This window comes from Phoenix dactylifera, chromosome 6, assembly GCF_051530095.1.
Source record: "Phoenix dactylifera cultivar Ajwa chromosome 6, Ajwa_hap1_PhDact_Kaust_v1.1, whole genome shotgun sequence".
NCBI classification, from domain to species: domain Eukaryota; kingdom Viridiplantae; phylum Streptophyta; class Magnoliopsida; order Arecales; family Arecaceae; genus Phoenix; species Phoenix dactylifera.
Window position 1 is genome coordinate 26,010,152 of NC_143195.1, and position 16,177 is coordinate 26,026,328.

A 16,177-nucleotide genomic window follows, 5' to 3' on the forward strand; every position below is an offset into this window, starting at 1 on the left:
AATGATAAGTATTCTTTCGGATTTATTATTTGCAAAAAGAAGTCAGCTCTCAATGTCGCATTAGATGACAAGCGCCTTGAATGGTGCCTTACATAATACTGAGCTAATTAACTTTCTAACACTCTTGAAAAACATAAAAAATTTTGCTGGCAGGGATTTAAAGTATGCTTCAATTTTGATTTATCATCCATTATTTTAGATAGAGGTCCCATCTCTTCTACATCGTTGATATTTTGAATTGATTGTCATAGTTGCAAAATTCTCTGAGTTTTGAAGTTATGCTAGTGATTTTCTTGACCTTTTCATCTGAAGTTTGTTCCTTGATACCATCGCATCTTAGTGACTGCACTCTGTTTTAGATTTTCTGGTAAATTTTGTGAACTATCATTTCTATTTCTGAACTCTATGGAAATAAAATTACTGGGACAGTATTATAGTTCCAAAAAAAAAGAGCAAGAAAAGGATCTTTGCTCCTTTGACAAGGAAAGAACCTAAACTAAATGGAATAGAAGAGAAGGATTACCCCAAGGATCAAAGTCAAGTTATGGACCCATACTGCAGTAGGAAGGTAGTATGGGGTCAGCATTGGTTGGTTTGGAGCCACCTTCTATGAGCAAAGGTTGGTGTGGTATATGGGGCAGTATAGGTTGGTTAAGGATGGAACAGGTTGGTTCAAGGTTTGCCGTCTCGGTACCGGACCCTGTACCGGTGCCACACTAGCACTATGTCGATTTGGTATGATACAGAATTTTTTCGGTGTATTGAGTCCAGCTGATTGGAGGTGTATGTTCATGTCCATACACTAGCACTAGTATAATCAGCTAGAATAAGATGGTATGGATATGAACAATGAAGATCTAAGGTGTCTCAAGTAAGGATAGGTACTTCAGTTAGTGTTGAAGGTGGTAAAAAAAAAGGAGGGGAAGGTCTAATATGACATGATTGGAGGTTGTAAGGAAGGATATGGATAAACTTGGAATAACATTAGAGGTGGCCCTAAATAGGAATACAAATGAGGATCTATAAAGCCAAATCCAAGTAGTTGGGAAAAGGCTAGATAGTTGTGGTATAATCGATTGGAGCATCCATCCAACCGGACCCATGGCCATCACCAAATCCATGGCTATGACTCATGCAGGGAGATCAAGGTGGATTCCATCTTTGAGGAGTCAGCAGCCACGGTAGGAAAGAGAAGGAGAGATGGTGAGAGCAAAGTGTTTGGGAAATTGAAACAAAATACAATAATTTAACTAGCTAGAGCCCATCCCACTGGTTATTATTTTTAATTTCATTTGTTCACTATTCAACTATGCCAAATGGCAGATCTACATGGTGTGTAGGTGGAAGAAACCTACCCTCATCAAAATTGAAGAGACTGCTAGAGAATAAGGCGGACTGAATTTTGGTTTGGTTGTTAGTTGCATGATGATGGTTCCCATAAGAAACAACATAATTTCAAGCCATGTGGTAAATAAATCTAATAATGTTTGGATGCATTTGCATTATACGCATGGTAGGTTCATAAAATTGATGGTTGTGGCTCTGCAGCTTTTTGCTGGTCTAATTCACAACAATGCTGATAGATCAATGGCTGATGTAGATCCTTCTAATAATTTGTAACCCACATTCTCCTTTAGTGTGGCATTTTCGTCAAATTTTACTCTCTCTCTCTCGCTCGCTCGCTCCCTCCCTTCCTCACAGGGAAAAAATATCTTTGTACTATAGTTGGTCAGCATCTTTGGGTTCATAGGACCTAAGTGGCTGCTCAATGTATCTAGCATTGTAAGTGGGTCAGATTTGGGTAGGATCTGCAGGATCTAAATTGAAACTTGATACGATAATGGGGTTTGGCTTTTGATTTTGGGTTTTCCTTACTAGATTCAATTTGTGTTGTCTTTGTAGTTGAAAGGTAAATGCAAAGTTGGTGGAGCCGTCTCGAACCGGACAGTACCGGCCGATCCGAGCTGTACCGATGGCTCACCTGTACGGTTTCGACAACGGAAATGAGACCCGTTGCCAGAACCGGAGAAGAAGAAGAAAATAGAGAGCAAGCGGGGGAGGGAAGGAGAGGGAGAGGTCGAGACGCCGGCGGAGGGTCGGCGGAGTCCGGCGGAGGCCGCGGGGGGCGAGGCAGCGGCCGAACTCTGTTTCGTCCGAAACAAGAGAAGCGTTTGCAACTTCGCCTCCTGTAGACTCGGCTGGCCTCCGCCGGTGTCTGCCGACCCTTTGCCGACGTCCCTCCCTCTCTCTCCCTTCTTTCTCTCTCTCTTCCTCTCTCCCACGGTACCGTGCCCTTTGTCGGTACAGGCCCGGCACGGCCTGTACCGAGTCGTGCCGTCGGAGAACCGGTACGGTGCCCGGTACCGGTTCTTCCGACCTTGGCTAAATAGGTCCCATATAGCCTCTATTCATTATGAATCCTACTAAGGCATCAACCAGTTAGATGCAGAAGGTTTACATTTTAATAGTATTCATCTCCCAATGTAATAGACCTTTCCTTAAGCCATCTGCTTTTTTGGTTAAACATACTCTAGCCCCTTAAGTTTGCCCTGAAGAAGTGCAGAATTCTGAACATATTGAGTCCAAAAGAGATAAAGACATTATGAGCCAAGAGTTCTTTTTACTCTCTGAACTTGATCTCTACTTGGACCTGAAACAGGGATGCTCTTGCAATGCTTTGAGATACCAGGTGCAGTGATGATTCTTAAGGATTTAAAATAGCCCAAGCAAGAGCTTAAAGTTTCATGTAAGTCCTGAAGTTTCAGGCATTCAAATTGGGGATTTAGTCTTTCATGAAATCTATTGTCTAACTTTTGCAAGATGACAGAAGTTCTCCTGTATCCAAATTAGAAATTGTGTTCCATAGTGGTGGATTTAGAACCAAACTTGGCTTTGGAATAAATGTGAAAATTGAGATATTTAGCCTTATGATTGAAAATCTGTTTCACGTCATGAAATTAATAACCTATTTTGCTGCTTCGTCTACCTGATTTATCGCTTCTGGTAGTCCATTATGATGTCAGTAGAGATCTTGGGAAGGTCTTCAACGCCCAAGAGAAACCACTCTTTTCCAAAGGATCTTAACTTGATTGGAATGTATCTGGAACTGGAACTTGAATCATAGCAAGGGCATGATAGGTTTTGAAGAACTCCAAGACTATGCTGACTTGCTGAGTCTTTAGCAAAAATATTCTGGGTGTTTCAATGAGTAACAAGGATAAAAACACATGCATCCAGCTAAAAACATACATTAAAACAAGCAGAAAATATAATACTGGAGGTGGTCAAGTTCAGGGTGATAGATGGGCAATGATGGTGGTGTTGGCAATGCTCTGACTTGAAGTGGACGATGACAATCACATCTGGCAACAGTCAGCAAGTGACATTTAGGTAGGAACCAGCCATTATATCTCGAGAAAAGCGACAGACATCAAGAGTGGAACCTAACAGCTATCTCCCGATGAGAGCTGATATGCGCAGGCTGCAAACACCAGAGACACCGCTTATGAGAGGCAAGAGACATGGCTGTATGGAGGAATGAGCCTTGGCTCATGAGATAAGAGTCAGAGCTCTTCACGCAACGAGCGTCACTCGTGAAATATAAGAGTCACAGCTTTTTAAACAATAATATGGCCCAGAAAAGATAAGAGACAGCTCTATTCAGCAAGCAATGATTGTAAAGATAAGAGTCACAAATCTTTACATAACGAGCAAGTGACCAAGGTTCGCTGTACCGGTCGGTACCAGTCGGTACCGAGCGTACCGTACCCGTACCGATGGGTACCGGTATCGGTACACCAATGTCGGTACGGTCGGTACCGAGCGTACGGTACCGTACCGACACTCGGTACGCCTATATTAGTGCGGCACCGGTACGGGGTTCGGTACCGGTACGGCGAACCTTGCGAGCAACGCTCGTAAAAAATATAAAATAGAGGAGTCATAGTTCCTTAAATGGTGAGTAACGCTTGTGAGAGATTAAAATCACCGCTCTTAAAAGAAGATGGCTGCTACTAGATTGAACACGGTAGTGTATTATTGCTTTCCCTTCCATTATCATTGCTTTTATATTTTCACTACAGAACAATCTTACAATGATCAAGCATTAAAATATCAGATGCATCAATAAGCATGTAAGGTATTGGCTAGGAATCAGTAGTTGGTACCTTTGGGACTGATCCTTAGGCAAACTGTTCTAGATCGGTGTTGAATTGGCCATGTGACCCTGGCACCAACCTTGACGGTGTTTTTGCACTCTTCTTGGCTTCAATATTGGCTGATACCCTATGTTGGTACTATATGTATCACAACATGTATAATACCAACTAGTGAACATTATGGGACTGTATTGTAATTTTCAAAATCTTGATAATAAAGGAATAAATAATTCAAATCCTAGAATATCCGTACTTGTTTTATTTTTGTGCAAATTATGTCCTGCTAATGTATCCAATGATCCTTAACTTTTCTGCCTACTCTAATCTTAAATTTGATGGTTATTATTCTAATATAATAAATGATATTTATAATAAATTTAATGCAGGATATAGATATGAAGCATAAACTTTCTATGACATACAACAAGTATTGAAATAGATTATTATCAAATTATTTATTGGGTTATATGTTGGATACAGACAATGTGAAACCTGATCCTAGGAAGTTTTAGGATCCAAATTCGACTATTTCCCATTGTTTGGACTAGGTTAGTGGATCGTTCGGTACCATCTGGAACATACATGTGCTGTCATAGAGGCTTGAGGAGGTCTATGCTGTAGGTAAACTCGGAAAAGTCGAGAACAATGTCTAGTTGAAAATTTTATTAGCAATCAAAGTTGAGGATGATAGTGGTATTTTGATGATTAATACAATGATTAATAATGAGATAAAATTTGCGATAGGAAAGGTATAGTGAATTCTAAATTCCAATTCGGCAAAGTTTCAAGTGAAACGTACTCTTAAGTGGACAATAGTAATTTTCATTGTTTAGAGTATGTAGCACCACCATGACATATATTCAAAATTGTTTAAAGTTTATTTCATTGATTATATGGATAAATCTAACCTTAAGTTGCAGCAAAGTATGGATTGAGTCGACCCCGACACATCAAGGAAACATCTGGCACACTTCTGCAAAAATGGCACGAATGAACAGTACTTGGGTCGACCCAAGTGAAAGTTGAGTCGACCCCATCTTCAAGCTTCAAGAAAATAAGTCTCTGGAATCCCTGAGAGGGTCGACCCAAATGGAACTTGAGTCGACCCAACCTTGAGTCGACCCCAACAGAACATGAGTCGACCCAAAGACTATGTCATTCAAAAATCAGTTCTCTGGAATCTCTGAGAGGGTCGACCCAAGTGAAATTTGAGTCGACCCAACCCAACCTTGAGTCGACCCAAAAAGTGTTGAGCCGACTTAAGTGAAGGAAGGCTGAAACACAAGGTTTTGTGGTTCCTGAGAGGGTCGACCCCAATGTTGCATGAGTCGACCCAAGTGAAAGTTGGGTCGACCCCAGTAAAAGTTGAGTCGACCCAAGCACAGGCAGAAGCATAACAGCTAGTTCTGCAGAAGTACTTTTTGACCTCCAAACAATAAGTAACGGCTAGTTTTTGAAATCTGACCAATGAGGGATGTCCAATGGGTGAGGAAAACTATTTAAAGGGACACTATTCATCAGAGAACAACAACCTTTTGCAAAAAGATCAAAGCTTACACAAGAAAGACAAGTGCCCTAATCTTCTTCATCCAAGTGCTTCATTCAAGAGTTGAAAGGAAGTGGTTGAGCAGATTCCAAGAAATATCAAGAGCTCCATCCACCCTTGAAGAGTGAAGCATTCTTGACAAAGAAGAGAGAAGTCTCATCAAGCGATAACTATTCTCTAAACTCTTCTTTGTAGCTTATAATTGTTATATTTGCTCATCTAGGAGCTTCAACTTTCTTCTTTCTTTTGTTAATCACCTTGTAAAGGTTTGTTGGTGAGCCCGCAAAACCAACGGTGTAGGTTTATTGGTGAACCCATAAAACCAATTATGAAGGTTCGTTGGTGAGCCCGTAAAACCAACAATGGTTATTGGTGATCCCGAAAAACCAAAGTGTAAAGATTTTTGGATTGTGAGCCCGGAAAACAATCCAACTGTAATCCAAGGGATTATAGTGAATTCCCAAGGGGTCGCTTAGGGAGTGGACGTAGGTGCTTAGGAGAGCACCGAACCACTATACTTCTTGAATGTTTGTATTGTGCATTGTTCTAATTTCACTCACTCATCAATTAACTAAAGTAAGATAGCAAAAATTTAGAAAAACCAATTCACCCCCCCTCTTGGTTTGTCATCTTGGGCAACAAGTGGTATCAGAGCGAGGTGCTCATATAGTATTTGTTGATCTCACAATCAAGAGACAAAGATCATGACAACCCAAATGGGATGTTCTATGAGTGAGGGGCAATCCACAAATAGACCTCCTCTATTTAATGGCACTAATTACACATACTGGAAAGCTAGGATGAGGATATTCATTCAAGCTCTAGACTATGAATTGTGGTATATTATAACTAGAGGACCTCACACACCCACAATTAGTGTAGAGGGCACTATCATACCCAAACCAGAAATGGATTGGAATGAAAGTGATAGAAGACTAGCACAACTAAATGCTAAAGCGATTAATGTACTTTACTGTTCACTAGATGTAAGTGAATTCAATTGAATATCTACATGCATCTCCGCAAAAGAAATTTGGGATAAACTTGAGGTCACACATGAAGGAACTAATCAAGTTAAGAAGTCAAAAATAAACATATTAGTACATAATAAGTATGAGTTGTTTAAAATGGAATCCACTGAGTCCATAACTGAAATGTTTACTCGTTTCACAGAAATCATAAATGGGCTAAAGAGTTTAGGAAAGTCTTATACTAACTCTGAATTGGTGCGAAAAATTCTCAGGTCTCTACCAAGAGTTTGGGAGGCCAAGGTAACAGCAATTCAGGAAGCAAAGGACCTCAATACACTGCAATTGGAGGAACTTCTAGGATCACTCATGACCCATGAGTTGACCATGAGGCAAAATTCAGAAGATGAAGTCAAGAAAAGAAAGACCATTGCATTAAAGACTACCACTACAAAACAGGAAACTGAATCGGAAGAATCTGATGATGATGAGGAATTTGATGAAGAAGGAATGGCTATGCTTGGAAGAAAATTCAGAAAATTTATGAGAGGAAAGAAGAAACTTCATAAAAAGAAGCCCTTCTTCAAAGGTAGTTCAAGTAAAGAAAAGGGTAAGGACAAGAAAAAAGAAAAGAAAACGCCAATTTGCTATGAGTGTAACAAGCCCGGGCATTTTAAGATAGATTGTCCGGAATTGAAGTGGATGGCACGAAAACTTAAAAAGAAGAACTTCATGGCTGAATGGAGTGAAAGTGAGGCGTCAAGTTCGGAAGAGGAAGATCAACAAGAGACGGCTCAAATCTGCCATATGGCTAATGATGATGAGGGGTGTCTTGCAGCTAATAAGGTGGATAAACGATGGTATCTAGATAGCGGCTGTTCAAGACACATGACAGGTGACGTAGAACAATTTGTCACCTTGGAATCTAAGAAGGGTGGAGTAGTAACCTATGGAGACAATGGAAAAGGGTATATCATTGAAAAGGGTAAAATTTTTATTACTCCATCTACCTTTATAGAAAATGTCTTATTAGTTAATGGTTTGAAACATAATCTACTTAGCATAAGTCAATTTTGTGATAAAGGTTTTAAAGTCACATTTGAAGCCTCAGTATGCATAATCACAAATCCTAAAGATAATAGCATTGTACTTATAGGACAAAGGCAAAGAAATATTTACATGGTAGATCTTCATGAATTAGGCAAGAAAAATGGATTATGTTTAATTACTAATGAAGAAAAGAAAAATAAAACAAGTTGGCTTTGGCATCATAGACTAGGACATGCTAGTATGGACTTAATATCAAAACTAGTCAAGAAGGAATTAATAAAAGATGTGCCAAAATTGATTTTTGAAAAGGACAAAATCTGTAGACCATGTTCATTAGGAAAGCAAACAAAATCATCCTTCAAATCAAAGAATATAGTATCGACCACTAGGCCCTTTGAACTCATACATATGGATCTATTTGGACCTACTAGAACCGCGAGTCTAGGAGGGAAGAAGTATGGACTAGTTATAGTAGATGATTTTTCAAGGTATACATGGGTTTCATTTCTTGCACATAAGAATGAAGCATTTTCAGCATTCTTTAAATATTATAAAAATATCATAAATGAAAAGAAGCTCACCTTAATAGCAATTCGAAGTGATCATGAAACTGAATTTGAAAATCGACACTTTGAAGAATTTTGTAATGAAAATGGTATCTCACATCAATTTTCAGCACCTAGAACGCCTCAACAAAATGGGATTGTTGAAAGAAAAAATAGGACCTTGGCAGAAATGGCACGCACAATGTTGTGCGAGTCAAATCTTCCAAAGTACTTTTGGGCTGAAGCTATAAGTACCGCTTGCCATATTTTAAATCGGGTTTTAATACGACCAATAACCAAGAAAACTCCCTATGAACTTTGGAAGAATAAGAAACCAACTGCTAAGTATCTTAGAGTATTTGGATGTAGATGTTTCATTTTAAACAATGGCAAGGAGGATTTAAGTAAATTTGATGCCAAGTCAGATGAAGGTATCTTCTTAGGATACTCTACATCTAGCAGGGCATACAGAGTATTCAATAAAAGAACTCTTATAGTTGAAGAGTCAGTTAATATCATTTTTGATGAGTCTGATAGTGAGTCTCCTAGGAGAGAAAGTATTCTTGATGATGATGCAGGAATTATTGACTTTGAAAAATTGAATCTTGATGACGTGCCAAATCAAGAGATGGAAAATGATTGCGTGCCACCACAATCTCAAGACTTGCCAAAGGAATGGAGGTATGCATATGGACACCCTAAAGACTTAATCATTGGTGATCCATCTCAAGGGGTAAGAACTCGATCCTCTCTTAGAAATTTAAATGATTATCTTGCTTTTGTTTCACAATTGGAACCTAAGACTTATGAAGAAGCTGAAAAAGACACCAATTGGATAAATGCTATGCAAGAGGAATTAAATTAATTCAAAAGAAGTAATGTATGGACATTAACTGAAAGACCAAAGCATAACTCTGTAATTGGAACAAAATGGATCTTCAGAAATAAATTAGATGAAAATGGAGTAGTCATAAGAAATAAAGCTAGACTTGTAGCTAAGGGATGCAATCAAGAAGAAGGAATAGATTTTGAGGAAACATTTGCTCCCGTGGCTAGATTAGAAGCAATTAGATTACTTCTAGCTTTTGCATGTTTCATGGATTTCAAATTGTATCAAATGGATGTGAAAAGTGCCTTCTTAAACGGTTTTATAGAGGAAGAAGTATATGTAGAGCAACCTCCTGGTTTTGAGAATCATGAATTGCTAAATTATGTGTTTAAATTACATAAGGCATTATATGGATTAAAACAAGCACCTAGGGCTTGGTATGATCGACTAAGCAAATTTCTACTGAATAATGATTTTAGTAGAGGAAATGTAGATAAAACACTTTTTCTCAAAAGGAAAGACAAAAATCTGCTAGTGGTACAAATATATGTAGATGACATAATCTTTGGTGCCACAAATGATAATCTTTGCAAAGAGTTTGCTAATCTAATGCAAGGAGAATTCGAGATGAGTATGATGGGAGAACTAAATTTCTTTTTCGGATTACAAATCAAGCAAACTAAAGAAGGTATCTTCATTCATCAAACTAAGTACACAAAGAAAATATTAAAGAAGTTTGGGAATGAAAATCACAAGGGAATAGGGACCCCAATGAATCCCACTAGTAAGCTAGACAAAGATGAAAAAGGAAAAAGTATGGATATGAAGCTTTACAGAGGTTTAATTGGATCTTTGCTTTACCTTACTACTAGTAGGCCAGACATAGTGTTTAGTGTGGGAATATGTGCTAGATACCAATCAGATCCTAAGGAGTCACATCTAAGTGCTGTTAAAAGAATTCTTAGATATTTGAGAAGTACTACAAACATAGGATTATAGTACTCGAGAGACTCCTGTCTAGATTTGCTTGCATACTCTGATGCAGATTTTGCTGGATGCAAATTAGATAGGAAGAGCACTAGTGGAACATGTCAATTTTTAGGAAATAACTTAGTATCATGGTTTAACAAAAAGTAGAATTCAGTTGCATTGTCAACGGCTGAAGCCGAATATATAACTGCCGGCAGTTGCTGTGCTCAAGTACTATGGCTTAAGCAACAACCAGAGGACTATGGAATTAAACTAGATAACATTCCTATAAAGTGTGATAATACTAGTGCCATCAACCTTACTAAAAATCCGGTTCAGCACTCTAAAGCCAAACACATTGAAATAAGATATCATTTTATTAGAGATCATGTGCAAAATGGGAACATATGTATTGAGCATGTATGTACTGACAAACAATTAGCTGACATATTCACAAAACCTTTGAGTGAAGATAGATTTTGCATGCTTAGGAGGGAATTAGGCATATGTGATCCTTTTGATTAAGGAGATATACAAAGGAGCAAGATGTCTCATGATACTCTCCTTCCATTTCTAAAAACCTATGAAACATTAGTCAAACTAGTCGTCTATAGATTCCTTACTAATGTATCATTGTCCCAGTAAGAATTTGTAAGGATTGGAAGAAAGAAAAATTTTTTTCTTTTTGAAAGGGAAAAGGAAGAGAAGGAAAAATTTCTGAACTTGGGTCGACCCAACGTTGAGTCGACCCAAGAAAAATCTAGGGTCGACCCAACGACGGGACCCCACTGTTAAAAGGGAGACTCGTGAGCAATCTAGGGCACTGTTTTTACTTTGTCCTCTTCCAAAAATCCTATTCCCCACTCTCAAATCTCCTCCAATCATCTCCAAACAGTAGAAGGAAGCTTCCCAAAGCCGTTAGATCAAAATCTTGAAGAAATGGGACCCAAAAGAGCCGTAGCCAAGCGATCCGGGAGGGTTTCACGGACCACCCGTGTTGATAGAAATGCTACAGAGCCTTCTACAGTGCCTCCACAAGGTGAGACACGTGTAGAGCCTCCTCCTCCTCCCTCCCCTTCAGTCCAACTTGCAAAATTTGCGGGGAGACCAGTTACCACGGGAAGAAGGATCCACTCCGAGTTTTTGGATCAAGAAGGATTCCGGTTGGGTGATTGGTTCCGAAGGCAGGGATGGGAGTATCTTTGCTCCCTAGATGTGGTGATCTACCCAAGATTGGTTCGTGAGTTCTATGCCTTCCTGAAAGTTGGAATGAGAGGGCTTATCTCTGAAGTCCGAGGAGTAAGGGTTAGGGTTTCAGAAGAAAGTTTGAGTGAGTTGCTTCATCTTCCCTGCGAAGGTGCAACTCCAGAAAAGCCTGAAAACAAGTTGAGAGCTCTACGGTTGATTCTTGAGAATGATGATTTCGACTATTCCGAAAATGTAATAGCAAGCTCTCTTTCAGCTGAGATGAGGTTGTTGCACAACTTCATAGGTCGGATTTTGTTTCCGAAGAGTGGAAGATTTGATCTCATTTTTGAGCGAGATTTGGTTGCTATGGAGCACATTATTCAGGGCATTCCCCTGAACCTCCCAGCTATGATGCTTAGGCAGATGAGGAAGGTCATAAGCAATACAAGAGTCTCCCTGCCATATGGTATAATACTCTGATCTTCCGACAGCATGATATATCAGTAGAGGAAGAGATCTCCAGGCATCTACTATTTACTGACACATACACTGCACGATCCCTTATTCGCATGGGGTATGAGAAGGTGAACGGGCAGTGGGTGCATGCAGGAGCTAGGATTCATGCTGTATCAGAGGGTGATGCACTAGAGATTGGAGATCCCATCCCTGAGGATGAGGAGCCTGAGGATCATCCTATAGCACCTTCGGAGGCTGGACCTTCGTCATCTGTTCCCGCGGGATACACAGATGAGTTTTGGAGTAGGATGACTGAGCTTATGACAGCTCAGGCGAGAACTATCACTGATGGATTGACGAGCAGATTGGATATTATGACTGCTGAGATTAGCGATCTTAGAGAGCAGGTAGGAGCTCTACGGAGAGAGAGAGGTTCATGGACCATCTGTGCCCCAGGCAGCTGAGTCAGAGATTTCGGCACAGAGTCATCCAGCTCACCGAGCTCCACGCCAGACTCAGTCCCATCAGGCCCGACCTCCCCTCGCCACATATGCTCGGAGGATGAGGACTAGATCACAGCCATTAGATACCCCCTAGGCTGATGTTAGCACTTTTGGTATTAGTGCCTAGGATTTATCTAGTTCTCATATGTATTTTGTGATTGATCATGTACTTTGTGTGATTGATCATGTACTTTGTACCTTGATTGAGGAATATTGTATTTGTTTTGTTTTGGCATTAATGTACTACAATGTTCCATTTTGATCAATGAAACTGAACTGTTTATTAATTATTGTGTCTATTTATCTGTTACCATGCACCTATTTGATGATAACAAAAAGGGGGAGAAGCAAGGAAAGAGCAATAAGTTGACAAACAAGGTTGAAAATTATAATAGGAAAGACTACATTTAAGGGGGAGCAATTTGTACAATGAAAATGTTAAAGTCTAAAATTTAAATCGAATTTCAGATTTTGGCACATACCTTTCATACCTCGATACATAATCTGAAACTCTTTCATTATCTCAAATTTTTGAAGTGTCATCTTTAACCAAGTATAAAAGAAAGGGGGAGAAGACCATAAGTTCAAATTGGCAACATTTGGATGAAATAGGGGGAGACTTCATTCTCATATTTGAAAAGCTGAAATTCAGCAACTTGAGCCCTTCTAAAATTAATTTTAAGATAAGAATCAATTTGATCATACTCAATATTTTGTAATCATCAAAAAGGGGGAGATTGAGGATGATAGTGGTATTTTGATGATTAATACAATGATTAATAATGAGATAAAATTTGCGATAGGAAAGGTATAGTGAATTCTAAATTCCAATTCGGCAAAGTTTCAAGTGAAACGTATTCTTAAGTGGACAATAGTAATTTTCATTGTTTAGAGTATGTAGCACCACCATGACATATATTCAAAATTGTTTAAAGTTTATTTCATTGATTATATGGATAAATCTAACCTTAAGTTGCAGCAAAGTATGGATTTGAGTCGACCCCAAGCTTGATTGAGTCGATCCCGGCACATCAAGGAAACATCTGGCACACTTCTGCAAAAATGGCACGGATGAACAGTACTTGGGTCGATCCAAGTGAAAGTTGAGTCGACCCCATCTTCAAGCTTCAAGAAAACAAGTCTCTGGAATCCCTGAGAGGGTCGACCCAAATGGAACTTGAGTCGACCCAACCTTGAGTCGACCCCAACAGAACATGAGTCGACCCAAAGGCTATATCATTCAAAAATCAGTTTTCTGGAATCTCTGAGAGGGTCGACCCAAGTGAAATTTGAGTCGACCCAACCCAACCTTGAGTCGACCCAAAAAGTGTTGAGCCGACCCAAGTGAAGGAAGGCTGAAACACAAGGTTCTGTGGTTCCTGAGAGGGTCGACCCCAATGTTGCATGAGTTGACCCAAGTGAAAGTTGGGTCGACCCCAGTAAAAGTTGAGTCGACCCAAGCACGGGCAGAAGCATAACGGCTAGTTCTGCAGAAGTACTTTTTGACCTCCAAACAGTAAGTAACGGCTAGTTTTTGAAATCTGACCAATGAGGGATGTCCAATGGGTGAGGACAACTATTTAAAGGGACACTATTCATCAGAGAACAACAACCTTTTGCAAAAAGATCAAAGCTTACACAAGAAAGACAAGTGCCCTAATCTTCTTCATCCAAGTGCTTCATTCAAGAGTTGAAAGGAAGTGGTTGAGCAGATTCCAAGAGATATCAAGAGCTCCATCCACCCTTGAAGAGTGAAGCATTCTTGACAAAGAAGAGAGAAGTCTCATCAAGCGATAACTATTCTCTAAACTCTTCTTTGTAGCTTATAATTGTTATATTTGCTCATCTAGGAGCTTCAACTTTCTTCTTTCTTTTGTTAATCATCTTGTAAAGGTTTGTTGGTGAGCCCGCAAAACCAACGGTGTAGGTTTATTGGTGAACCCGTAAAACCAATTGTGAAGGTTCGTTGGTGAGCCCGTAAAACCAACAAAGGTTATTGGTGATCCCGGAAAACCAAAGTGTAAAGATTTTTGGATTGTGAGCCCGGAAAACAATCCAACTGTAATCCGAGGGATTATAGTGAATTCCCAAGGGGTCGCTTGGGGAGTGGACGTAGGTGCTTAGGAGAGCACCGAACCACTATACTTCTTGTGTGTTTGTATTGTGCATTGTTCTAATTTCACTCACTCATCAATTAACTAAAGTAAGATAGCAAAAATTTAGAAAAACCAATTCACCCCCTCCCCCCCCCTTCTTGGCTTGTCACCTTGGGCAACAAAAGTTACTAGTCACACCTTAGCTAATAGTTGTAGATGACATTCCATTAATTTGTACATGACTTTTAGGATTAGTTTATCATTGATAGGCCCTTTGAAATGGTTTCCTCATAGGTTACCCCCTTCATTTTACTGTTTCGTCACTTTCGTGGTCTAGGATAGAGAGAACACAATGCTGCTCTACTTTCCCACCTCATAACCAATATGTAGTATGACCATTAAGTCCCAGCAATAAGAACCTTGCATGGTACAATACAATGATTAACTTAATTAGAAATTGAAAAATGTCGTCTTTTTAACATGCTGTAAGGAAACTTCTTCATAATAAGGTTCTTATAAAAACCAAAAAAATGACTAACCATTAAACCCGTGATTTGTGTTTGACATGTCTCCAAACCTCCATAGGCACATACGATGGTGAATCACATGATGGACAACCCACTCGCTTGTTGCTATATATAGTCTCATAGCGTGCTTTTGTGTGTTGTACCATTGTAAGACTTGATATCCATTGTTGACCATTATTACATTAAGCCTTTGGGGTCCATTGGTTAGTTAGCATTTATCTGAGCTCAAGTTGTCGGTTATGAGTTCAAATCTCCTCTATGCCGACCATTTATTTAATTAACCTGGTTATTATCTTGATTCATTCCAGTCCTTATGGTCAATATTTCAAATCCCAGTGGGACAGAGGCATCCACTTGTCCGAACCTGTCCCTCTTAGAAACCAAGGCACGAGACAGGGTTGGAATCTCCTGCCTGCTTGTCACATTGTGATCATGCCTAGGAATCAGCAGGAATGAGGGCAAAATGCATGTTATCCCCTGCTGCCCGCTGCCATCTATCATCTGTTCACTATTTTTTTTTTCAAAATAAAGTGGGACTAGCATGCTTGTGGATGTATGTGGTCCAATGGGAGGAAATCATGTGGACTACGATGTGCCATCATCGATTGGGCCGGATGCGGCACGTCTTGTTCCATGAAAATCTTGGTATAGCTTGTCTCATGGGATTTAAATCTTTGATTGTGGTTGTTATCTTGATTCATTTCAACCATTGTCTCCCCTTATCCCTCCATGTGCATGGTCCATGCGGCATGTGATTTTTTGTGTGTGTGGGGCGGGGGTGTTAAGCTTGGTATACATTGTTTACCCATTTCCTATCAGCTTAAGCTTTTAGGGTCAATTTGTTAGTAAACAACCATCAGCAGTATTTTGGTTTGGCCTTAAGATAAAATTACAATAATTGCATTTGTTGACCTAATACCACTAAAAAATTTGCATGGTGATGCCTTTTGTCGATCATATTGTTCAAGGGGGTATATTCTTCAATGTGGTGTTCTATTATGTATTTAACTTCTCTAAGTTTTTCTGATTTGCAAATGATTGTTTAATCTTTTTTCGGTCACAACATAGATACTCAATTTGAAGGAACTACTCAACAAAGGACGCAATTTCAAAAGCTTTTCTTCTTGTTTGGTGCATAAAGTGCTCCCCCTCCTTATCCTTTTTGTCCTATTTATAAGTCTTGAGTCACAACTCCAAGAAGTTAGTGCAATATTTTCATTATTATTATTACCAGTGATTATATAGTATGTATTAAATAGTGTGCTATTTGTTTCACAGTCACAGTCAGTATCTGGGCTGAAGGATTTTGTTAAGAAGTTGAACTCACTACCAGAAATAGCGGT

General features: G+C 39.4%; 1 protein-coding gene across 1 annotated transcript in view; it reads left to right on the forward strand.

Moving 5' to 3' along the window:
* The window catches only part of ATVPS33 (Sec1/munc18-like (SM) proteins superfamily), a 59,609-nt gene that overhangs the window by 19,812 nt on the left and 23,620 nt on the right, over positions 1–16,177 (forward strand). The window contains exons 14-15 of the mRNA XM_089923926.1: positions 15,903–16,034; positions 16,113–16,175. Coding sequence (XP_089780052.1) covers positions 15,903–16,034; positions 16,113–16,175 — 195 coding nt within the window. The remainder of the gene's footprint in view (positions 1–15,902; positions 16,035–16,112; positions 16,176–16,177) is intronic.